The following is a 25,030-nucleotide window of genomic DNA, read 5'->3' as shown; positions in this document are numbered from 1 at the left end:
GACCTCCCCTGTACTGTGTGCTGTCTTTCCCTTCACCTAAAGTAGTTCTTATCTAGTATCTAATTAGTGAATACCCCTCTCCCACCCCCCTTCCCTCCCACCTCTCATAACCACAAAAGAATGTTTCCTTCTCATTTTAAGCTATTTCTCAAGTTCTTATAATAGTGGTCTTATACAATATTTGTCCTTTTGCAACTGACTAATTTCACTCAGCATAATGCTTTCCAGGTTCCTCCATGTTATGAAATGTTTCAGAGATTCCTCACTGTTCTTTATCGATGCGTAGTATTCCATTGTGTGAATATGCCATAATTTATTTATCCATTCATCCATTGATGGCACCTTGGTTGCTTCCATCTTTTGGCTATTGTAAACAGTGCTGCAACAAACATGGGTGTGCATATATCTGTTCGTGTAAAGGCTTTTATTTCTCTAGGATATATTCCAAGGAGTGGGATTGCTGGATCATATGGTAGTTCTATTTCTAGCTTTTTAAAATATAAATTTAAGGAAGCGCCAGATCGATTTCCAAAGTGGTTGTACCATTTTACATTCCCACCAGCAGTGTAGAAGTGTTCCAGTCTCTCCACAGCCTCTCCAACATTTATTATTTTGTGTTTTTTGGATTAATGCCATCCTTCCAAGAAGGATGGCATTAATCCAAAAAACACACACACACAAAAATTTTTTTTCTTTTCTTGGAATGAGATGAAATCTCATTGTAGTTTTGATTTGCATTTCTCTAATGGCTAATGATCATGGACATTTCCTCATATATCTGTTAGCCACCTGAATGTCTTCTTTAGTGAAGTATCTGGTCATATCTTTTGCCCATTTTTTAATTGGGTTATTTGTCTTTTTGCAGTTGAGTTTTTGCAGGATCATATAGATTTTAGAGATCAGGTGCTGATCAGAAATGTCATAGCTAAAAACTTTTTCCCAGTCTGTAGGTAGTCTTTTTACTCTTTTGGTGAAGTCTTTGGATGAGCATAGGTGTTTGATTTTTTTTGGAGTTCCCAATTATCTAGTTTTTCTTCTACATTCTTTATAATGTTTTGTATACTGTTTATACCATGTATTAGGACTCCTAACATTGTCCCTATTTTTTCTTCCATGATCTTTATTGTTTTAGATTTTATATTTAGGTCTTTGATCCATTTTGAGTTAGTTTTTGTGCATGGAGTGAGGTATGGGTCTTGTTTCATTTTTTTGCAGATGGATATCCAGTTCTGCCAGCCCCATTTGTTAAAAAGACTGTCTTTTCCCCATTTAACTGTTTTGGGGCCTTTGTCATACATCAACTGCTCATATGTGGATGGATTTATGTCTGGATTCTCAATTCTGTTCCATTGGTCCATGCATCTATTATTGTACCAGTACCAGGCTGTTTTGACTACTGTGGCGGTATAATAGGTTCTAAAATCAGGTAAAGTAAGGCCTCCCACTTTGTTCTTCTTTTTCAGTAATGCCTTATTTATCCGGGGCCTCTTTCCCTTCCATATGAAGTTGGTGATTTGTTTCTCCATCTCATTAAAGAATGTCTTTGGGATTTGGATCGGAATTGTATTAAATGTATAGATCGCTTTTGGTAGAACAGACATTTTTATAATGTTAAGTCTTCCTATCCACGAGCAAGGTATGTTCTTCCACTTATGTAAGTCTCTTTTGGTTTCTTGCAGAAGTGTGTTGTAGTTTTCTTTGTATAAGTCTTTTACACCTCTGGGAAGATTTATTCCTAAGTATTTTATCTTCTTGGGGGCTACTGTAAATGGCATTGATTTGGTGATTTCCTCTTCAATGTTCTTTTTGTTGGTGTAGAGGATAGATCTAGTAGTTTTTTAGTGGCTTCCTTAGGATTTTTTTATTTTATAATTTATGTTATTGTTGTTGAGCATATACGCAGCAGAACACATACCAATTCAGTAATTTCTATATGTACAATTCAGTGACATTGATTACATTCTTTGTGTTGTACAACTGTTCCCATCCACCTTTTCCAAGTTGTTCCTCCCCCATCAGCATAAACTCAGTGCTCCCTAGGCTTCCAATCTAATCTTTGGAGCTACTGTTGTCAATCTGATTCCATATAGATAGATCTTAAAAGAGCACAATATTCAAGGCAGGCATTCTTTACTAGTTAAGCTAAACTATTATTTGGTTTTAAGAAGACTTCCAGGGATAATTTTGGTTTAATGTTTAAGGTTTAAAGATTATCTCAGGGAAATAGTTTCACGGTTTCATACAGCCTCTGTGACTTCAGAAATTCTGGATTCCATGAGAATTTCAAATTTTGTTCCATATTTCCCCTTTTTGATCAGGGTTTTTCTGTAAAATCTTTACTCAAAATATTCAGTAGTGGCAGGCTGGCACCATTAGGTTCTCCTGGTCTCATAGCAAAGCAGCAAGTTGCTAATGGAGACAATTAGCCCCACATTCCATCTTCTCCTCCTATTCCTGACTCTCCTTCCTTTATTGATCCAGGCAAATAAGAGACCATCTTGGATGGCCGCTTGCAAGCTTCTAAGATTTTTTTTTAATATACAAAATCACGTCATCTGCAGATATAGTTTTATGTCTTCATTTCCAAACTCGATGCCTTTTGTTTCACTTTGTAGCCTAATTGTCCAGGCTAGGACCTCCAGCACAGTACTGAGCATAAGTGGAGACAGGACATCCTGGTTTTGTTCCTAATCGTAGTGGTATACCTTGATTCTTTATGGGGTGACTGACTATTGTTTGCAAAGATGTTGATTTTTCAGAAAACAACCTGTAGGTTTAACACATCCAAACAAAACTAAAGCTTGTGCAGATAAATACACAGGTGAGAGTAGTTATAAAATGTTTGAAAAAAAAAGTGAAGATTTGCTTTTCCATTATAATAAAACATTTTAAAATGTGACAATAGCTAAAACAGAATGGCACTGGCAGAGTCATGGTTCTCAATGGAATACAATGCAATGTCCAGACTGCCTACACTATACATAAGAACTTATGTGATAAAGGAAGATTCACAAATACAAAGAACAAAGGGCCAGATTTATGCAATAAGTATTGGGAAACTTGGGTAGCTGTTGGAGGTGTTAGTGTTCACCTCAAACCATTCACCAGAAGAGTTTCAGAAGGATTCAGAGGGGAGGGAAAAACAAACAAAAGGCCAAACAACTGAAAAACTAGAAAAAAATATAAGTGAATATTACTGGATCTGTAAGTTTGGAAGAACATAAGCTAAAGCGCAATGGAAGAAGTCAAAAAACATATTGGCAATAAATACAACTATAAAATATAAAAAGTTCTACTATTTTAATATAAAAGGGTTAATGGAAATTAATAAGAAATTAAGGCTTCAAAGAAAAATGGACATAGAAAAATGCTTTACTAAAAGAAGAAATACAGATGACTAATAACTGAAAAAATGCTCCATCTCACTGGCAATGGAAAAATGCCAATGAAGCATGTACGACATTTTGCCTTCAGTAAAGATTTCTAAGATGATAATACTCTTTACTGCTTAGGGTGTGTTGAGATAGTTCTCACACTAACCCTGTGAGGTAAGGGCCTAAGGTCCTATTGTTAGGTCCATTTTATAGATGTATAAACTGGAACTCAAGAGGGGTTCAATAATTTGCTCAAGTTCGTACAGCTAGTAAGTGGTGGCACCAGGGTTTGAACCCCTGGTTGTATGTCTCTGCTATAGTGAGGGACCTAGAAAACAGTGCCAGGAAAGACTGAAAGACAGGGAAGAGCCAGACAAACATATCTGAAGTGTCTATGAGGAAGAGCAACTGAGCTTATATGGTATTGCAGAGGGAAGCATCGTGTGGAAATTAAGCAAAGGCAATCTTTGAAAGCAAGAACTGCCCCTAACAGACTGGAGCAGCCAGAAAGGCAGTGAGCACACTCAGTCAGCCGTGGGGAGGCAGAAGCAGCTGATGCTTTCCGGGAGTCCTCACTTCTAACCCTCACCGCAGGCTGCAGGGGGCGTTGGGGTGGGGGGTGCGCTCATTTTATAGGGACGGAAACGCACCTCTAGGTGGCTAAGATACCAGTGTCTGTGGAGTTTCTGCTCTTTCTCGACCTCAGAGGAGAGAGGAAAGCTGAGGATCACCAAGCTCCTTTTTTAAAACAAAAAGTCCCTGCCGTTTCCTCCTAGAGTCAAGTGACCCGGGCCTCAGGGCAGCTTCGTCTTGGCTTCGCGGCCCTCCCGACAGCCGCAATACACGCCAGCAGGAAGCCCGAGCTTGCCAAACTGCGCTGGCATGCGAGGGCAGGGGGAAGGAGAGCCGAGGCGGAGGAGCCCATCTTCCACCTCCCAGCCGGGCCCCCAGCACCTTGCTCCTGTGGCTTTCGCAGAGGCGGGTCTCTGGTTTGCCTTGTAGGGCCCTGCTTCTCTAAGTGTGGGACCTAGACCTGCAGTATTAGCATCACCTGGGAACTTGTTTTTAGGTTCCGCGCCCTGGATTCTGACTCATGTGACAGAGTCAAACTGCCCCGTAGGCTTTCCGAAGGCTGTAATCTTTACGTAAGCGTATTACCAGGTCTTGTCTCCTGCGTAGCCGCTGGGTGGGTTCGAATTGCCAACATTTTGGTTAGCAGCCAGGCACAACCATTGTGCCACCAGGGCTCAGGAACCCGTTAGAAACTCAGATTCTAGGGCCCCACCCCAGACCTTGTTGTTGTTAGTTGCCTTTGAGTCATTCCCATTCAAGGAGTCCCCAGGTGGGCAGAGTAGAACTGCCCCATGGGGTTTTCAAGGTTGTGACCTTTCTACTGGATCAGAAACTTTGGGGTGGCGGGGAGGGGTGCATGAGTATCTTAAAGAGCCCTCCAGATGGTTCTCTTGTGGTCTGAGAATCACTGCTCAAAGGGAAGCAACAGCAGGTTGTGGCAGAAACGCAGGTTTCTGAAGCTCTTATTCCCTGAGACACTTGGGGGAAGTTACTTAATTACTGGACACCCTTTTCCTTACTGAGCCTAATTATCCCCCATTTATGATATTTTGTGGGCTGTGGTGAGGATTAAATGAAATAACTTGTAAAGCTCTCGGAATAATAGTTGGCATATAAACCAAAACACAAAAAAAACCCCAAACCCATTGCCCTCTAGTCGATTCAGACGCATAGCGACCCTACAGGACAGAGTAGAACTGCCCCATAGAGTTTCCAAGAAGTGCCTGGCGAATTCGAACTGCCGACCCTTTGGTTAGCAGCCGTAGCACTTAACCACTAGGGAACCAGGGTTTCCACTTGGCACATAGTAGGTGATAAATGAAGTTGAGCTCTCTTTCAGCCTTTCCCTGATGACTTGGTACTGGGGATGGAGTGGTGGAGGACAGGGGAGGAGGTGCGGGAGGCTGGGAGTATAGTCATGCAGAGACAGACAGAATCCTTAAAGGAGAATGGAAAATGTATGTTAGTTGAAGTTGGTAAAGACATCTTTATTTGAAAAGCCCTGGGGGAATCCATTCTTCAACTGAAAGAATATATGGGTTCCTCCTGTTCGGTAACCTTGGGTAAGTCCATTAGCCTTTTTGTACCTTAATTTCATCATCTGTAAATGGGTATGACAACATTTCCTGTTTTAGCAACTTTAAATGGATGAAGTTCCATTCCAGAGAGAGGTAATTCAACACAATGCAGAAATTATTCAACAATATCATTAATATCACATGCAAGTAAAATTTTGCTGAAGATAATTCAAAAATGGTTGAAGCAGTACATCAATAAAGAACTTCCAGAAGTTCAAGCCAGATTCAGAAGAGGTGGTGGAATGAGGGGTATCATTGCTCATGTCAGATGGATCTTGGCTGAAAGCAGAGACTATTGGAAAGATATTTGTCTGTGTTTTATTGACTATGCAAAGGCATTCCACTGTGTGATTCGTAACAAATTATGGATAACATTGCTAAGAATGGGAATTCCAGAACATTTTGTTGTGCTCATGAGGAACCTGTGCATAGATCAAGAGGCAGTCATATGAACAGAACAAGGGGATACTAAGTGGTTTAAAATTAGGAAAGGTGTGTGTCGGGGTTGTATCCTTTCATCATACTTATTCAATCTGTATGCTGAGCAAATAATCTGAGACGCTGGACTATATGAAGAAGAATACAGCATTAGGATTGGAAGAAGACTCATTAACAACCTGCGATATGCCGAAGACCAACCTTGCCTGCTGAAAGTGAAGAGGACTTGAAGCACTTACTGATAAAGATCAAAGACTATATAGCCTTCAGTATGGATTGCACCTCAACATAAAGAAAACAAAAATCCTCACAACTTGACCAATAAGCAACATCATGTTAAATGGAGAAAAGGTTGAATTTGTCCAGGATTTCATTTTACTTGGATGCACAACCAATGCCCATGGAAGCAGCAGTCAAGAAATCAAATGACATATTGCATTGGGCAAATCTGCTGCAAAAGACCTCTTTCAAGTGTTAAAAGCAAAGACGTAGCTTTGAGGACTAAGGGGCACCTGAACCAAGCCATGGCATTTCCAGTCACCTCATATGCATGTGAAAGCTGGACAATGAAGAAGGAAGACAGAAGAAGAATTGATGCCTTTGAATTATGATATTGGTGAAGAATATTGAATATACCATGGACTGCCAGAAGAACAAGTGAATCTCTCTTGGAAGAAGTACAGCCAAAATGCTCCTTAGAAGTGAAGATGGTGGAACGTCATCATGTACTTTGGACATGTTATCAGGAGCCACTAGTCCCTGGAGAAGGACATCACGCTTGGTAAAGTAGAGGTTCAGCAAAAAAGAGGAAGGCCCTCAAGGAGATGGTTTGACAGTGACTGCAACAATGGGCTCAAACATAGCAGTGATTGTTGAAAATGGCAAAGGACTGGACAATGTACATAGGGTCGCTATGAGGTGGAATTGACTTGATGGCATCTAACAGCCTAAATGACCACCAAGCAGATATAGTGTGAGTGCAGCATGTCACAGGCAGTAGAGTCACTCAGAAAATAGCTTCTGCTATTTTCCAGTTGGAGACCTAGGGAAAATTAACCAAGCTCTCTCTGCCTCAGTTTCCTCATCAGTGAAATTGAGGATAGCTATAACATCTGCCTTAGTTGGTTGTCATCAGGGGTAAATGAGATAATACATGTAAAATAAATAACTCCAAAGCCCACAGGCTTAATCATTACACTACAGTTGCTTCATATTGTTAGCTGCTGTCCAGTTGGCCCCTGACTCATGGTGATCCCATGAACGATGGAACAAAATGCCACTTGGTCCTGTACCATTTCCATGATCGGGTATGGATCGGACCGTTGTGATCCATAGGGTTTTCACTGGCTGATTTTTGGAAGTAGATTCCCAGGCCTTTTTTCTAGTCTGTCTTAGTCTGGGAGCTCTGCTGAAACCTGTTCAGCGTCATAGCAACATGCAAGCCTCACAACCATAATGTATATGAAACAAAATATAATGTAGAGAAAGACTGGCAAGAGCTACAACAAAATGTTAACTGCTTATTTCTGGATGGTGGGATTATGATTTATTTTTGTTTTCTTCTTTATGTTGTTCTGTATTTTCCAAGTTACTTTTATAATCATCAAAAAAAGTTGTACTTGATGTTCAGATGGCTTGGGATTGTTTGCGATGATCTCCACTGTGTTAAACTTATTGATAATGTTTTCTCATGTAATCTCAGCAGCCGTTTGAGGTAGGAATCATTGCCCCCATTTTCTAGATGAGGTCAAGAGAGGTTAGAGAGCTGGCTTAAACTTCAGATCTCACAGCTGCTAAGTGGCAAAAGTAAGATCCAGAGGCAGATCTGGCTATCTCCAAAGCCAGGCACTGCTCACAGGGATGCAGTGCCCAGGGCTTCCCCACCCCTTGTCCCCTACTCTCTTCTGCTTGGAGAGTTAAAGTGGGAGGCTGTCAGAATTGGGCCTGTGGCGTGTTCCTGTGGGTCTCCTCCGCCTGGTGTATTGGTTTCCTACATCCGTACTCCTGGTGGAGGACACGGGCTGGGGGTGGGGATTTTGGCAACCTCCTCTCAGCATACGAAGTCAAGGGATGCTGTGGAGAATCTCCCCAAGAAGAAACAAAGGTTTTCACTATAAAGGTATCCAATATTACTCAGTTGCCATCAAGTTGATTCCGACTCATGGCAACCCCAGGTGTGTCAGAGTAGAATTGTGTTCCATGGGGTTTTCAATGGCTGATTTTTTTTGCAATAGATCACCGGGCCTTTCTTCTGAGGCACCTGTGGGTGGACCTGAACCTCCAACCTTTTGGTTAGTAGTGGAGCATATTAACTAACCATTTACACCAACTAGGGACCCCAAAGGTATCCAAGAGAGGAAGTAATAATAGTAGCATAACTACACAAGACTGGGAGAGGGAAGTGACCTGGGTGAGCTAAATCATGATGATTTATCATAGCAGGAAGATAATGGCTAGGCCTGGTAAAGCCACAAATAGCCACGTAAGCATTCTAGGTAGAGACATGGAGGTAACCACCAGGCCTGAAAACACCAATGGCTACGAATGCCTATCCCTGCATTGATGGGTGGAGGGGTGGGGTTAGCTTCCAATTATAAGCCCTTCTGTCCTATTTGATTTTTTTTTTAGGCGCATGTTTGTATTACAAGGAGCCCTCGTGGCACAGTGGTTAAATGCTTGGCTGCTATCCAAAAAGTGGGCGGGTGGAACCCACCAGCTGCTCTGAGGGAGAAAGATGTGACAGTCTGCTTCCGTACAGATTAAAGCCTTGGAAACCCTGTGGGGCAGTTCTACTTATACCAATAGGGTTGCTATAAGTCAGAATTGACTAGATGACAACGGGTTTTATGGGGCAGGACTAGGCAGCGTTTCCTTCTGTTGGACATAGGGTCGCTACCAGTCGGACCCCACTCCACGGCACCTAATAACAATTACATTTTATTTGAAAGTTATTTTAAAAGTACAGCCTCTTAAAAAAAAAAAAAAGTACAGGCTCTGGGATCCTTTGTGGATTCAAATACCACCCTGCCAGTTAGGGATCTTGGGCAAGTTAACCTCTCTAAGCTGCAATTTTATCGTGTGGAAAACAGGGACAACTATACCCACTCTACAAAGTTGGTGTGAGTATAAAATGAAGTGATGCATATAAGGCACCAGCCTTGGCCGAAATTCAGCATCTATAATTATGAACAATTGTTATCATTAATAAACTAAGAGTGCAGGAAACACCCGGGTTCCGCACACCAAAGAAAACAAAATCCATTGCCCTCTAGTCGAGTCTGACTCATAGCAATTCTATAGGACAGAGTAGAACTGCTCCACAGGGTTTCCAAGGCTGTAAATCTTTACGGAACCAGACTGCTACATCTTTTCGTCTACTGAGCGGCTGCGGGTTCGAACAGCTGACCTTTCGGTTAGGAGCCAAGAGTTAAACCAGGCGATACCAGACCTCCTCGACACATAGTAAGCGCTTAGTAATGGGTGGAAAAAATTAAAACCTTCATCAGAGTCTATAATTCTCCCCAAGCCATGACGCAGGAGTCCCAGGGCTCGGAGTGAACACTTAAATATTGATGTGGTTACTCATTTATTCATCACTCTGCTCTGCGCTGCAGTGTCCGCCGCGGCTGAGCTCAGTTCTCTGGCTCCCGGGCCGGGGCCTTGCAGTATGGGAGGGGGCGCCTCTCCCGCACGCGAAGGTTGGGGGCAGCAGCCGTTCACCCGCTCCTAGGTCGCTGGTGCGGGGCGGTCACGTGGCGGAGCGGGAATCGCGTCTGGTTTAACGCGGGCATCTTCCCCGGGAGGGCCGGGCTGGAGGAGGAGAGAGCACGGCCTGAGACGAGGGTGGGCAGCCGGGGTCCGCATCGCACCCCTAAGTCAGTGTCAAGGCCACGGGCGTCCCGCGGAGCCGGCATGTCACACCCGCTGAGGACGTCGCGCTCCCCAGAGGCTGGAGGAGGCTAGGCGAGGTCTCCGAGGGCGCCCCGAGGCGGCGCAGGCCCGGGGGCGGGGCCGGGGCGGGGCCAGCGCGGGAGGCCCGCCCACCCCTTTGCAGAGGCCGCGCGCCCCGCCCCCGGTCTGCCGCGCGTCTGGGCGGGTCTGCAGCCGGCTAGGCGGCAGCTCGCGCCCCCGCAGCGCTGCCGCACCGCCACGCGCACTCCGGACGCGGGCCGCGGGGCGGAGCAGGGGGCGGGGCGCTGACGTCACGGCGCGGCCGGCGGCTGGGGGGGGCGGGGAGGCGGGGAGGCGGGGAGGCGGCGGCCGGCTCGGCCCAACCCAGCCGGCTGCTGCGGCGGCCGGCTGTGCTGGCGGGCGGCGGCTCTCCGGTCCGGCTCCTGACCCACCTCCGCCGCTGCCAAGTTACTCACTAGTCCCCGTGTCCGTGCCCCACTCGGCTGGCCCTCGCCCGCCGCCGCTAACCCCCGCCATGGCCCTGGTGCGGGGCGCCGATCCGGTGGCGGGGCCCTCCCGCTGGCTGCCCACGCACGTCCAGGTGACGGTGCTGCGGGCCCGCGGGCTGCGGGGCAAGAGCTCGGGCGCGGGCAGCACCAGCGACGCCTACACCGTGATCCAGTTGGGCCGCGAGAAGTACAGCACGTCGGTGGTGGAGAAGACGCCAGGCTGCCCGGAATGGCGCGAGGAGTGTTCCTTCGAGCTGCCACCCGGCACCCTGGACGGCCTGCTACGGGCGCAGGAGGCCGATGCGGGCCCGGCTCCCTGGGCCGCGGGCCCCGCCACCGCCTGCGAGCTGGTGCTCACCACCATGCACCGCTCGCTCATCGGCGTCGACAAGTTCCTAGGCCAAGCCACGGTGGCGCTGGACGAGGTCTTCGGCGCAGGCCGCGCCCAGCACACTGAGTAAGTGGGGTCGAGGGGTGGGCACAGAAACGGTTAAGAGTCTAACCGGGCGGGGCTGCTGGGGGAATACAACCCCGAATCTCGGCCAGGACGGTGGCACCTCCTGCCTCGCGCTCAAGGGCATAAACCGACAAGTTGGTTCTTCCCGCTTCGGGGCTCCCCTACGACCCCCCTCCCAAAGGTGTATTGTTCTGGGTTTGGCCCCTGGTGGGCCCTTGTGAAGCCCGCTGGAGGCGTGGGTGGGGACGAACGCTGGGCGTAGATTTCAAGTAAAGTTTAGGAGTGGGATCCAGAGGGTTCTGGGCTGTGGGAACCTCAAGAAGGAAACATCTGGGGCCATTCGTAAGTCCTTCTGGCCTCCCTCCTTTTCCTCGAAGGGGAAGGGAACTTCTGGGTGCCTGTCGGGGCGCAGGGCCCGCAGGGGAGTAGAGAGGCTCTGACTCGCCCTGGAGGAAGGGAAGGGTGTAGTGTTGTCCGCCAGGGCGAGATTGAGTAGAGGCGTCCCTTCCAAACCCAGAGGCTGCTGAGGGCATCTCTCTTGCCTGCTTCTCGAATGCCCTCAGGAATCTGGAGACGCCTCCTTGGACCCTGCCCCTCCGGGGCCCCTGAGCTGAGGACAGGAGAACCTCCTGAGTAAGGGAAGGAAACGCTTTAGTCAGCCTTTAATAGCCCTGCCCTAGGTAGAGGCAGTGGCATGCTTAATGCACAGCACTAGGTAATCCCCCAGTCACTTCCCCCCAGAAGGGCCCGGTGGTTTTTTAATCATTTATTTTGGCAGCGTTTACCCTTCCCTGTGCTGAGATCAAGGCTTTAGACTTGGAGCCTTGTTTCCTGTTTTGTGCTAGGGCTGGATCTACAAGCCAACCCCCAGGGTTGACAACTTGCTGTGGATCACTCAAGGGGTTAACTGGGAGTGATGGCCTCTCCTGGGCCTGGTGGACCCTGTGTGAAGAGGATAAGGAGGTTGGGGCGGGGGTGTGCCTGGAGTGGGGAGAGGTGCTGGAAAAGTTTGCCAGAGTTGGACGACATCCAACTGAGTAAATTAAATTTAGGAAGGTTTGCTGGAAGAGAAGGATGAGACTGGTGCAGACCAAGTGAAACCAGGAAGGATTTGGGTAGAAAGGGATCTGACCTCGAAGGTTTTTCAAGATGTAGGTAGGGAGTACATCATGGCCCTCTGCATGGCCTGGGGTGGGGAAGCAGGGTTGGCACAGGGCAGTTTCCAGGCAGGGCTGTGACCTAACTCCACTTCCCCCTCACCTGGCCTTCTCTCCTTCTTCCCTCATGACTTGCTGTTTGGTTGCTGGATGTGATCATGTGGTACAGCTTGGCCCTTGTTTTGTTTTTTTCCACCCCTTTCCTGTCTTTTCCCTCCTTCCTGGCTCATGAAGCCCAAGGATATGGGCGTGGGGTAGAAAATGCTCCCCTGGTTCTCTTAACCCTTTCTTTTTCAGAAGAGGTGCCTGCCCTCAAGTTCATTCCGCCCCTTTCCCAGTCTTTCACTCTCCACTACTTAGCTAATCTGACCAGACTGGGTAGATGAACTCCCTCCCCCCACCCCCCAGTCTCCAGGCTTTCGGGGAGGGGCTTCTGTGAGGAGCTTCTGTGAGGTCAGTGGCTTTTCCAGTTCCTGCCCTTGCTTTCCTCATGTCAGCTGGCTGTGCCCATAGACCCAGGTGGGCCTTTTGTCAGCCAAGGACAGTTCCTCTCCGAGAATTTGATTGGCCACCTTTGGATCTGATAGGAGCCTCATTTTACTTTATAGAAGTCATCTTTTCCACCAGGATCTTTCAGAACCCACCTCACTTCCTTTCTCCTATGCATTGACCTGAGTTATTTTATTGACCTGAGTTATTTATAGAACCGGAAACCCTGGTGGCTTAGTGGTTAAGTGCTACAGCTGCTAACCCAAGGGTCGGCAGTTCAAATCCGCCAGGCGCTCCTTGGAAACTCTGTGGGGCAGTTCTCTGTCCTATAGGGACGCTATGAGTTGGAATCGACTCAATGGCAATGGGTTCGGTTTTTTTGGTATTTATAGAACCTAAAGAGAGGGCAGGCACTTGTGGTGGACAGGGGAAAATCTGTGAAAGGCCAGATCCTCCGGTTCTCCAGGCCCTGACCTAGCAGCATTCCCACTGACCACTCCTGATGGCATTTCCTGGAGCACCCTGTCTGCCTTACTCCACCAGGCATGGGCTGTTGAGATAGTGAGTCCACACTTGCCTGGTGGGGGAGTGGGCAAGACACTGCTGGAGAAGACCAGAGCTTACTCCCCTCAGCTTTGGAAAATGGTGGACAAGGACAGTGGTCACTGTTGAAACTCCAGGAGCCAGGTTGTGGTGGTCCCAGGGAGGGCAGATGGGAACATAGGTGTCACCGAGAGAACCTGACTGGGGAAGGACAGCCTCATGATTAAGCGGGCAGGGGGCACGGGTTGTGGCGTTGCTCTGAAGATTCTGATTCCAAACCTGCCAGTTGGTTGCAAGCCACTTAAACTCTTGTGCCTCAGTTTCCTGATGTGTAAAATGGGGATAATTACCACCTTCACAGGGCTGATGTGAAAGGATGAAATGAGAATGCAAGTAAAGCACCTAGTGCTTTCCCTGGCCTTAGGTGGCCGTGAACAGCAGTGATGGTGAAGGGAGGTTTTGGTAACAACGCTGGTAGCCCTAGTCTGGGAGACACCACTGCCATGGAAGAGCTTCTCATGTGACAAACTCAGAGCATGGATAGCCCCAGACCCCTGGGTGGCAGAGTCTGCAACCCTCCACCATGCCCTTTGCTCCTAGAGGCACAAGAACGAGGGCTGGGCTTGGGAGGCTTCTGCAGTGGTGAAGCCAAACTCAGACTGGCCTGTAGGCCTGCAGCTCCCCTCCCCAGCAGCCTTGCCCTCTTGGGAAAGCAGGACAGCACAGTGTTTAAAGAACCTGGATGCTGGGGCTTGACAGCCAGTGCTGTCGTTTACTAGCAGCCAGATTACTTAATCTGCTTCCTCATTTCTAAAAACATCAGGATAATAATCAGAGTTGATCAGACCAAATAAGATATCATCTGTAAAAGGCTTATGTATTTCTGGATGCATAGCAAGCTCTCAAAATATTATTGTGGGTCACTCTAGGAGTCCTGCTTTGTATGATGGTGGTAACCGGGGTTCTAGGTGCCTCAGCATCCCCCGGAGGCCCTTTGCCAGTGGGGAGCTCTTTGAGGTAAGGGATTTCACTGGAGGCTTCTAAATAATTGAAGAGGAAGTTCTCAAAACAGTTATTAATATAGTAAACAAGTTAACTGGTTATAACCTTCTTACTCCAATAAAACCATACTTGGATCATCATGGTTCCTATGGGTCTGAAAATCCTAAAAGATGCTTCTCCATGAATTTCCTTTCTGGTTTTTACCCACAGCATCCTTCCCAGTGCAGCCTAGTGGGTATGTCTGTGTTGGCCTCTCTGACTCTCCCTGACAGTCAGGGGAGAGGGTGGCAGTGGTTAGTTCTTTTTGTCCCCCTTTCAGTCAGGTGGGCCACTTAGACCTGTCTGACCCATTGGGCTGTCCGTGTGGATTATGCTGCCAGGTGAATGACTCTGAACATGTTGGGAGTTGGGGGAAGGCAGAACAGGCAAAAGTTTTGGGGTGGGAAGATAGGGACTCTGCTATGAGGCGATTTTGATTGGGGGGACCTGGTCTTTGCTCTTTGGGAATGCTGGTCAGTGTGTTTGAGAGAGGGGAGGGGGGGATACAACCCTGTTTGGGGGGCCCATCACCTACCTCATCCCTGATCCTGGTATGGAGTAAAACTGTCTCTGCTGTGAGACCTGGACTGTGGAGGGTGGCACCATCATGTGGGCTTGTTGGATCATGGGAAAGCCAAGGTCGTGAGTACCGTTTGGCTTGGGACCAGTTTGTTCTTCTTCGCAAAAGAGTAAAACTATTCTATGGACAGCCCCTCATTGGACCTGCACCATTGTGTTTTGGAGGGCCTCAAGGAGGCCTGTGGCTGTGGAAGACAAAGGCCTGAGAGCAGAGCCTTCTGACTTGACCGTTCACAGTGGCCTGAGATGTCCTTGAGAAGGGCAGAGGCCTGAGGGAACATGTAGCCTGTTGGCTTGAGATTGGGATGGCCTTTTAGGGCTTCCATCCATCCCCGTGCCCCTAGTTGGTCTGCATTTAACTGTTGTGGGCAGGTGTTCTAGCATTTGGGGTGTGTTTGTGTGTGTGTGTGTGTGTGTGTGTACATGCACAACCACACAGCCTTCCTTCACTGGTTTCCAGATGGCTACCTTGGTCCTCAGGAAGTAGCCAAGGCTGCTAGGGTCCCTGGATTTGGCTCTTGCTACAACCCCAGACTTGGATTTGAGGCCTGAGGGACTGCTGGGGAAGTCTGTTTTGGCTGCCAGGTAAGGGTGTGGCTGTACTCAAAAGTCATTCATTAGGACGCAGGAGGGTGCATCTCCTTTAGTTGTGGGGCAGTTTTTATTTGGGGTTGCATGAACAGCGTCTGGGGAGTGGGGAGGGGTAGAAAGTGTGACTCCTCTGTCAGACTGGGCAGCCCCTGCTGGCACAGCAGCTTCCCCTTCCTTCTGCATCTGCCCTGGCCCTGGGCCCTGGGCCCTGGGCCCTGGGCCCTGGGTAAGGGCCTGAGGAAGGACATGGGACTTTGGTGCAGCGCATCTCTGCCCTGTTCTGCCTTCTTGTAGGCTGCCAGTGTTAAGGCGCTCCTCAGCAGAGCCTCAGTCCCAGGCGACCTTGAGGGCTGTCCTTTTCCTCAGATGGGAGCTGCCTGCCCCGCTTGTTATTATGGCCACCTTGATACTGTGACACTCTGGTCTTGCCCTGTCCAGATGTTTCCCTTGCCCTTCCCCACCTTGCTCCGGGACAGATAATTAACACAATGACAGGAGCCCTCTTTGCTCTGTGGGAGTTAGTACGCGTTTTTCCTTGTGTAGGGCCGGTCCTCTGCAAAATGATGTCGTCATGAAAAAGCTTTGTGCTTCCCCACGGCCAAGTAATAAAAATAAATACACAATGTGGGCCCTTTATGTCGCTGGCAGTCCCCTGAGGGAAGAGCCTGATCGCTTTGCTGGCTGAGCTGGCTGGGGACCCCTTGGGTTATTTCTTCCCTCAGAAATGATGGTGGCCAGAGATGGAAGCTGGGCTTGGATGCTCATGCTGGGGCATGACTGTGTGTGGGTCTGGACGCCAGGCCTCTCCTCAGAGGGTGGTAACCATGGGCTCTGCAAGTAGAGATCCCAAGAGGCAATGCGTTAGAGGAGACGCTTACATGGGAGGAAGCTTATCACAGGCCACTTCACTTAGCCTGGGTGCAAATCCCAGCCCTTAATCACGGAATCTTGTCAGCAGAGCTAGAAGAGTGCTTTTGTTGTTGTTAGTTGCCATCGAGTTGACTCCAACTCATGGCAACCCCATGTGTGCAGAGTACAGCTGCTCCATAGGGTTTTCAAGGCTGTGACCTTTTGGAAGCCTGTCACCAGTCCAGTCTTCTGAGGCGCTTCTGGGTGGGTTCAAACCACCACCTCTTGGCTGGTAGAGCATTTAGCTACTTAAGCAAATCAACCCCCTTGCCGTCGAGTCCCTTCTGACTCATAGCAACTCTATAGGAAAGAGTAGAACTGCCCCATAGAGTTTCCAAGGAGCGGCTGGTGGATTCAAACTGCTGACCTTTTGGATAGCAGCCAAGCTCTTAATCACTGTACCACCAGGGCTCCCTGAACTACTGAGAGATGTGGAAACTGAGGCTCTGTGAGGGCGGGGTCGGAGAGGGAGAGGGACATGCTCTCAGCTACTCAGCAGATTAGTGGAGAGTGAGCTCTGTGTGGTTTCTCTCAAACCCTGTAGGCTCTGAGGTAAAGAAGAGATGGTATTGACCCCTCCAAGGTTTCCATGCAGATGCCCGTGGGCTTTTAGTGAGACAGGGAGATTGCAGCTGGGAAAGGGGAGAGGCCTTGACGCTCACCTGCTGACCTTGAGGGTCAGTCTAATCCAAAGGTGTTTCTGGAGTTCCTGCTGGGCCAAGGCGAGAGGGGGGCCCTGGTGGGGGGCAGAGGGGGTAGAAATTCAAGGGAGGGGAGGACGCAGGCATCCCTGTCTACATTCCCTGGAGGGGCAGTCTTGTGAGGAGGATAGCCCCCTCACCTCTGCATTTGGAGGATGGGGATAACCAACTGCTCTGCCAGGTCCTCCTTGGAAACTCTATGGGGCAGTTCTACTCTGTCCTATAGGGTCGCTATGAGTCGGAATCAACCTGACAGCACTGGGTTTTCTGGGTTTGGTGTTATGGTACCCCTGTAGGGGGCGCTGGGGATGTTCAGAGAAAACCCAGCCACTTGGGCCTGCACTCCTTGAGGAGGGGCAGACCCTCGTGAGGAGGGGTCATATTCCAAAGACCATCGGATCAGCCATGGGGAGGCTTTCCTTCAGCCCAGCCTTCTCTGAATTCCCACACGTGGAGCACATAGCACTCTGTTTTGGTGGATTATTAAAATCTTGCTTTGTTGGTCTAGTCAAGCCCTAATGACTTGACTGAAGAGCGCTGGTGGTGCAGTAGTTACGTGCTCAGCTGCTAACCAGAAGGTCAGCAGTTCGAACCCACCAGTTGCTCTGCAGGAGAAAGATGTGGCAACCTGCTTCTGTAAAGATGACAGCCTTGGAAACCTCATGGGGCAGTTCTCCTCTGTCCTATAAGGTCTCTCTGAGTCAGAATCAACTTGATGGCAATGAGTTTGGTTTGGTTAAGGACTTGACTTACATTGGTTCAAAGCAGCCCCTGAGGTATAGGTCCTCACAGCAACCTTCTGAGGTATAGGCACTGTTACTATGTTTAACAGCTGAGGAGACTGAGGCACAGAGAGGTTAAGTGACTTTTCTAAAGGGAAACAGTAAGTGGCAGACCCAGAATTTGAACACAGGCAGTCTGGCTTCAGATTCGATGTTCTTGGCCACCACGCTGTACTGCCCATCTCAGTTTTCCCTGCGTGGCTTCCACGATTCCACCCTACATAGGGCCAGAGGCTCAGCAGCTGCCCTCCTGAGGCTTCCTCTCTTCCCCAAAGCAGATCGTGCGAGTTAGCTTGGAGGCTGTGTGAGCACATCCTCCTCCTCCTCCTACGTGAGCCCTGGTTTATTGGGGTGAGCATGTTTGATCTGCGGCTCTGGGCCTGGTTGTGTCTGCCCCAGAGGCTGCCGCCTGGCACTTTGGGAAGGATGATATGTCCTTCCAGGAGTGGATGAAGGCTGGGAAGCTCTGCCTTGGCCTGGACACACACCCCACACCTCTGGTGAGAGTCACTCCCCTAGGGTTTGTATACTGGAGCAGGGCTTGGGGACATCAATAGATATGAAACTTCCTGACCTTGCCCGAGCCATCACATGCCTGCTTTACAGTGGCGGTGATGGAGCACTCCCAGCCATCCAGTTCCTCCTCCTACAGAAAATGCAGTCATTTCCTTTTTTTCTCCCCTTTTGTTCAACATTCGGGAAGCAATGACTGGGCAACCACAGTGCCTAGGTCAGCGCTGTGGAGGATACAGAAGAAATAGAATGTATTGCCCTTTCCCCGGAAGGGTGAAAATGTGTTTGAGACAAGACTTTCACAGGAAGGATGATTAACTTACGAAGCAACAAATAAAAAGCATGAGAGGAAGGAAGGGGCAAACGAAGGGGGAACTTTTGAGGGCTGGAGTGATCAGGGTGGACTTCCTGGGGGAGGCAGGGCCTTGAATGACAGGTGAGGTGTGGTGGCCTGGTGAGTTTCAGTCAGGGAAACTGCTCCTCAAGAAGAGGAGGTGGGTGGGGCGGGGCTGGGCCAGGAGGGGATGCAGACGGACACCAAGCTTTTCTTTGAGCCTCATTCCCTGAAACAGTCTACCTTCTTTTAATGCAGCTTTTTTATTTTTGAGTAGCTCACCTGGTTTAAAATCCTAAAGGTACAAAATGCAGACAATGAAAAATCTCCCTTGCTCAGAAAATACAGAACAGAATTTCAAATTCTCATGAACTCCAGACTTTCTGGAGCCATGGACGTTGGATAAGCCTCTGAAACCATTGCCCTGGGCTAATATTTAAACCTTAAACCAAAAATGTCCCCTGAAGTCTGAAAACCAAATCGTAGTTTAGCTTAACTAGTAAAGGATGTCTGTCTTGAGCACTGTGCTCTCTTCAAACTATCTGTGTGGGATCAAAGTGACAACAGCCACCAGGAAGATTAGATAGGAGCCTTAGGGGGCAGTGAGTTTGTGTTAATAGGGAAGGAATAACTCAGAAAAGGTGGGTGAGAATGGTCACACAATCCGAAGAATGTAATCAGTGTCTCTGAATTGTACATGTAGAAATTGTTGAATTGGTATATGTTCTGCTGTGTGTATTTTCAACAATAACAAAAAATAAATTATTGGAAAAAAAAATCTCATCCTGACCTCGGGTCAGCCAGCAGCTTTCCTCAGAGGTGACCAACATTACCAGTTCTTGTGTCACCTTACGAAGTTATTAATAGAAATGAGTCTATAAGCAAATGCATTGCCTATTTTCTTCCCCCCTCCTTTTTTGTTTGTCCAAATGCAACATTCTCAGTGCACGGTCTGTACCTGCAACCTGCTGACTTTCCCATGTAGGGATGTTTATTGTTTGTCTCTACCTTTTGTGGGGTCTGACCTGAGACACTGGCGGAGGGGATGGTCACCACTTAGTTTTTCCCTCCATGACCCAGGGTTCCTGTTTTGGGGCGAATATGGGGTTAGGAGCAAATTGGTGGTGGGGTGGGGGGGGCGGGGTAGTGGTTAAGTAGAATTTCTTCCTTACACCTCCCTTTGCCGAAGATGCCTTGGGAGGGGTCATCTTGCTGATTCTCTCCCTTTTCCTGGGCAGGGTCAGTGCTGTTTGGCCCTGGGCTACCTCTCTCCCATGGGACTGATGACAGCCTGGAAAAGGCCCCTGATAGACAAACCCAAAACATATGTGTGGTTTGGCCTACTTTCAGAGGGTGTTCCCGGCAGTAGCTCATTTCCTTTTCCCCTGAGGGTAGCAGATGACCCCTATTTTACAGATGTGGAAACTGGGGTCCTAGGAGGTGGAATGACCTGTCCAAGGTCACCTGGCTACATAGTGGCAGCCCAATTTCTGACCTCCAGGCCCGGAGCTTCTTTCTCTACATGGTGCTATCGGACTACATACTTCTTGTGGCTATCTCTGGTGGTTAGACTTTGCTGGGTGAGTGCGGACCCCTGGCCACCTCTGCAGCCCCCCAACAGTGACACATCACTGGAGCTTGCAGCAGTAGGAGAGATGAGGAGTAGCCGAGATGCTTGTGCCCTAAAGGGAGGGAGGCTGACACTGCTGGGGTCTGAGGTGGACCGGAGGAGCTGTCTCTGTGGAGACAGCGGTCACTGATGAGATGACTGTTTTGGGCTCCGAGGAGAGTTGGTGCTGGGCATGGTGCCAGAGAAGGTGATAAGGGTCATCCTTCTGGCCTGATAGGAGGCAATCTCCTGTCCTATGATTGCGTCTGGCTTGCAGTTTTACTGCAGATACCAACGCAAAGGGTAGTTAAGTTGGGGGTGTCGCAGCCAAAAGAGGGCTGCCCTGTGGTTGTGTGTAAGGCAAGACTGCTTGGGGAGAGGACACTGGAGAGGAAGGAAGATGTCAGAATAAAATAGACTTGGGGAAAGTTTTTTCCAGTTGCCTCCCCAAACTCTGAGTGATAACAGTTTTAGTTGGCACTGCTCCCTGTCCCAAAGGACTTATTTTATCATCCCCATTTACAGAGGTGAAATGGTTTTTTAAAAGCCACTTAGTAAGTCAGAGGCAGGACTAGAACCAGGCCTCCTGTCTTCTAGTTCCCTGGGGCTTTCCTATAATACCCTTAAAATGATTTTTTCCCTCAGTTTCTTTTTGGGACTGAAGCTGCCAGCTCCATCTCATTTACCCAGCAGGTGTTAGAGGTGTTCCATATATCAGGCCCTGTCCCAGGGTGTGGGGATAGAAGGTGAGTAACAGTCCCTGCTGTCGACAGAGGGCGAGACTGCAGGCTGGGGGCCCTGCCCGAGGGCCACTGCAGGAGCATGAAAAAGGGGTGCTCAGGGGAGGGGACCCCTGGTCCCTCCTACCTTCCCCATTGCTGCTGTCCTAGTTTAGGCAAATTTTATTTTTACTTCTGCTCTGGGCTGTTACCATAGCTGCTGCTGTCTTTTTATAGGCAGTTTATTAATTTATGATGAGAAGTAAAACTGCAGAGGCCTAAAGAGTTGCTCAGGTTAGCTTGGCCACAGGACCCTACCCTGGGCTGTGCGGGCCCATGCCAGCCTCCTCCCTGCCTCGTCTCTCTGCTGTGTCCAGCAGTCTGGCGCTCTTCCTACAGCACACTGTTCATCAGGTCCTGTCCTTATTTCACGCCCTATGGGACTCAGACGTACCAGCGGTTGTGAAGATGGCACAGGACTGGGCAACATTTCATTCTGTTCATAAGGTTTCCATGTGTCAGAGCTGACTGTACAGCAACTGTCAACAACAACAGTACTCTTTGGGGCCCCAGAATAAAGTCCCAGCTCCATATTGTGGTACCTGAGGCAGTCTCCTACCTGCCCCAGAGCACTTCTCTGCCCTTCTTCAGGTGTCCGGCCCTGGGCATCTGCCTCTTCTGTTCCGTCCACCTGGGATGTATCTCTGACTCCCTCCTCGCCTCCTTTCTATCCGTTGTTCAATTCCAGCGTAAATGCATGTTCTGCACGCCCCTTCTCAAAGCCATCTCACCACTCCCTTTTAGCTTTTGTAAGAGCTTTAATTGTGCATTTTTGTGGTGCTGATCACTTTTTTTCCCTTCATTCATGTGGCTATCTTATTTCCCCACCAACGATGTAAGCTCTTTGAAGATACTCCCTTTTTCGTGTTCTGAGAAAAGTTTGAATGGAGGTCTGGCTGGTGGGATTTCACTGACGAGTTCCCAGTGCTTCTGAGAGGGACGGTGCTGGTGGTGTGGGTGTCAAGAGTAATAATTTTAGGGGGCATGTCTCCCTGCCCCTGTCTAATTAAAAAAAAAAATAGTTTTGTTTTTGAGAATATACACAGCAAAACATATACCAATTCAGCCATTTCTACATGTACAATTCAGTGACATTGATAACATTCTTCAAGTTGTGCAGCCATTCTCACCCACCTTTTCTGAGTTGTTCCCTGTTAACATAAACTCACTGTCCCTTAAGGCTCCTATGTCATCTGTCAAGTTGCTTTTGTCAATTTGATCCTATATAGATAGATCTTAAAAGAGACAATGCTCAAGGCAGACATTCTTTACTAGTTAAGCTAAATGTTGTTTGGTTTTAAGAAGACTTCAGGGCATATTTTTGGTTTAAGATTTAAAGATTATCCCAGGGCAATAGTTTCAGGGGTTCATCAAGCCTCCATGGATTCAGCAAGTCTGAATTCCATGCGAATGTGAAATTCTGTTCTGTGTTTTCCCCCTTTTGGTCAGGATTCGTCTATAGAATCTTTTATCAAAATGTTCAGTAATGGTAGCTGGGCACCATTCAGTTCTTCTGGTCTCACGGCAAAGAAGGCAGTTATCTGTTCGCGGAGGCAATTAGCCACACATTCCATTTCCTCCTCTATTCTTCACTCTCCTTCTTCACCGGTTGCTCCAAGTGAGTAAAGACCAATTGCTGTACCTTGAATGGCACCTTGCAGCCTAACTGGCTAATTTTAACACCCACATTTACAGAGGTGAATTTGCTTGTTTAAAGATACTTAGTAAGTCAGAGGCAGTGCTAGAACCCAGATCTCCTGTCTTCCATTTCCGCTGTGGTTTTCTTAGGCCCTGTGTTGGTTACAGAGGGCTGATGAGTTCACAGGTTAGCCCAAGGCTAACGGACAAGATCAGATGTGGGGGCTTAGTCATAGGACAAGGAGAAATAGCCTGTACCCTGGCCCAAGGCTTATCCCCTGACCTCCGCAAGTATCTAATATAACCCTGCTGTTGGCCCCAAGTGGGACCAGGTATGAGCGAGTCAGTGTACCCTGAATATTTTAGGGTGCACCTCTAACCATCTCCAACAGATTTGGGTGCTTTTTAAAAAACATAACCATAATGCTATCATCACACACACACACAATCAACAGAATCAACAAGAGGCCCTTAATCATCTAATACCCAGTTCGTATTCATATTTCCCTGATTACCTCAAAAATATCTCTTCATATGTGGTTTGTTGAGACGGGATCCAGATAAGGCCTTGGTTGTTACGTCTCCTTGTTGTAACATTTCCTCAGGTGTCCCCAGTGTAACAGTTCCTTACCTTTTGGTTTCATGCCAACATTACCTGATGGAGAAACCTGTCCATTTGTCCTTGAGAATATCCCACACTCTTGACTGGAGTGATTGCTTCCTCATGATGCCCTTCAACCTACTTATCCCCCCTTGAACACTGGTCCATTACCCAGGCTCCACCCTCCTGGCCGGAGTCCCTCACAGGTGGAGTGGCTAACTCCACTACATCCCATCAGGAAAGTCACCTGTCTGCCCTCTCACCTTCAGTGAGGCCAAGAGTTGCAGTGGGCTCTAGGCTGTCAGCTCGACTCGTCCATTATGAAATTTCTCACCAATCTTTCTCCCAGTGGTTTTAGTACCTATTGATGGTTGTCTTTTAGATCTCCAATTCTGTCTCTTCATCTGTATCAGCTGGAATCCCAGCATAAAGAAGCACTTTCCCTCTTAGCTATTTGGTCCCTCTGCAGTAGGAACAAGGTGCCCCAGCGGTGCAGCAGCTAAGCACTTGGCTGCTAACCGAAAGGCTGACGGTTCAAACCCACCCAGTGTTTCCATGGGAGAAAGAACCTGGCCATCTGTTTCTGTAAAGATTACAACCTAGGAAACCCCATGGAACAGTTCTACTCTGTCACATGGGGTTGCTGTGAGTCGAAATTGACTCAAAGGCACCTAAAAACAACAACAAAGTAGGAATGGCAGAATGGTACGGTTTGCACAGGAGTAGTAGGGCTTATTGTTGTTGTTAGGCGCCATTGAGTGAAACCCTATGTACAACAGAACGAAATGTTGCCTGGCCCTGCAACATCCTCACAATCGTTGCTGTTTGATCCCACTGTTGTAGCCACTGTGTCAATCCATCTCATTGAGGGTCTCCCTCTTTTTTGCTGACCTTCCACATTACCAAGCATGATGTCTTTTCCCAGCGATTGGTCCCTCCTGATGACATTTCCAAAGTGAGCAAGACAAAGTCTCACCATCCTCACTTCTAAGGAGCATTCTGGCCGTACTTCCAAGACAGATTTGTTCGTTCTTGGCAGTCCATGATATATTCAGTATTCTTTGCCAACACCATAATTCAAATGCATCGGTTCTTCTTTGGTTTTCCCTATTTTGTGGTCCAGCTTTCACATGCATGTGAGACAATTGAAAATACCATAGTTTGGGTCAGGCACACCTTCATCCTCAAAGTGACATCTTTGCTTTTCAACACTTTAAAGAGGTCGTTTGTGGCAGATTTTCCCAATGCAATACATCATTTGACTTCTTGACTGCTGCTTCCGTGGGCTTTATTGTTTCAAGAAAAATTAAATCCTTGACAACTTTAGTTTCTTCACCATTTATCATGATGTTTTTATTTGTCTGCTTATGAGGATTTCCCTTTTCCTTATGTTGAGGTGTAATGGGTACTGAAGCCTGTGGTCTTTTACCTTCATCAGTAAGTAGTTTAAGCTGTCTTCATGTTTGGCAAGCAAAAGCCCAATTTAGTGCCGTTATTGTCCAATTTGGTGATGACATTCAAATTAAAAACCATTTACATGGCAAGAGTTTCCTGCCAGCACAAAGATTACCAGGTCTTATGAGCCTGGGGAGGGGAGAACAGAGGTGGCCTGGCCTCTGAAGGCTGCGGGCCTCCTGAGGATAAGTGGTTTAATCTGCACAGTGCCATTTGAAATGTCCAGTTGCTGGCCTGGAGTAGAAATCTGAGGCAGGCAGTGTTATGGGGAGGCATTTTGGTATTTTCCCCAAGAATTACTTTTTTTTTTAATTGTGGTAAATATATATGTACCAAAATATTTACCATTTCAACATTCTTCTCATGCACAACTCAGTGACGTTAATTGTGTTCATCATGTCGTACAACCATCACCATCCTCCATTTCCAGATTTTTCCATCGCCCTTAACAGAAGCTCAGTGTCCCCTAAGCATTGAGTCCTCCTTTTCC

General features: G+C 48.1%; 1 protein-coding gene across 3 annotated transcripts in view; it reads left to right on the top strand.

Annotated features, from left to right (window-relative positions):
• The first annotated feature begins 10,260 nt into the window (after positions 1-10,260).
• RAB11FIP5 (RAB11 family interacting protein 5) overlaps positions 10,261-25,030 on the top strand; it is a 51,413-nt gene continuing 36,643 nt past the window's right edge. For 2 of the 3 annotated variants that reach the window (XM_064268725.1, XM_064268724.1), the window contains exon 1: positions 10,261-10,819. In XM_064268725.1, coding sequence (XP_064124795.1) covers positions 10,389-10,819 — 431 coding nt within the window. In that variant the 5' untranslated portion in view covers positions 10,261-10,388. The remainder of the gene's footprint in view (positions 10,820-25,030) is intronic. The other variant, XM_003413678.3, reaches the window with a different exon arrangement.

The sequence above is a fragment of the Loxodonta africana genome, chromosome 15 (assembly GCF_030014295.1).
Source record: "Loxodonta africana isolate mLoxAfr1 chromosome 15, mLoxAfr1.hap2, whole genome shotgun sequence".
Classification (NCBI taxonomy): domain Eukaryota; kingdom Metazoa; phylum Chordata; class Mammalia; order Proboscidea; family Elephantidae; genus Loxodonta; species Loxodonta africana.
Note: the sequence above shows the minus strand (reverse complement) of the source record. Positions and strands in the feature narration are given on the sequence as shown.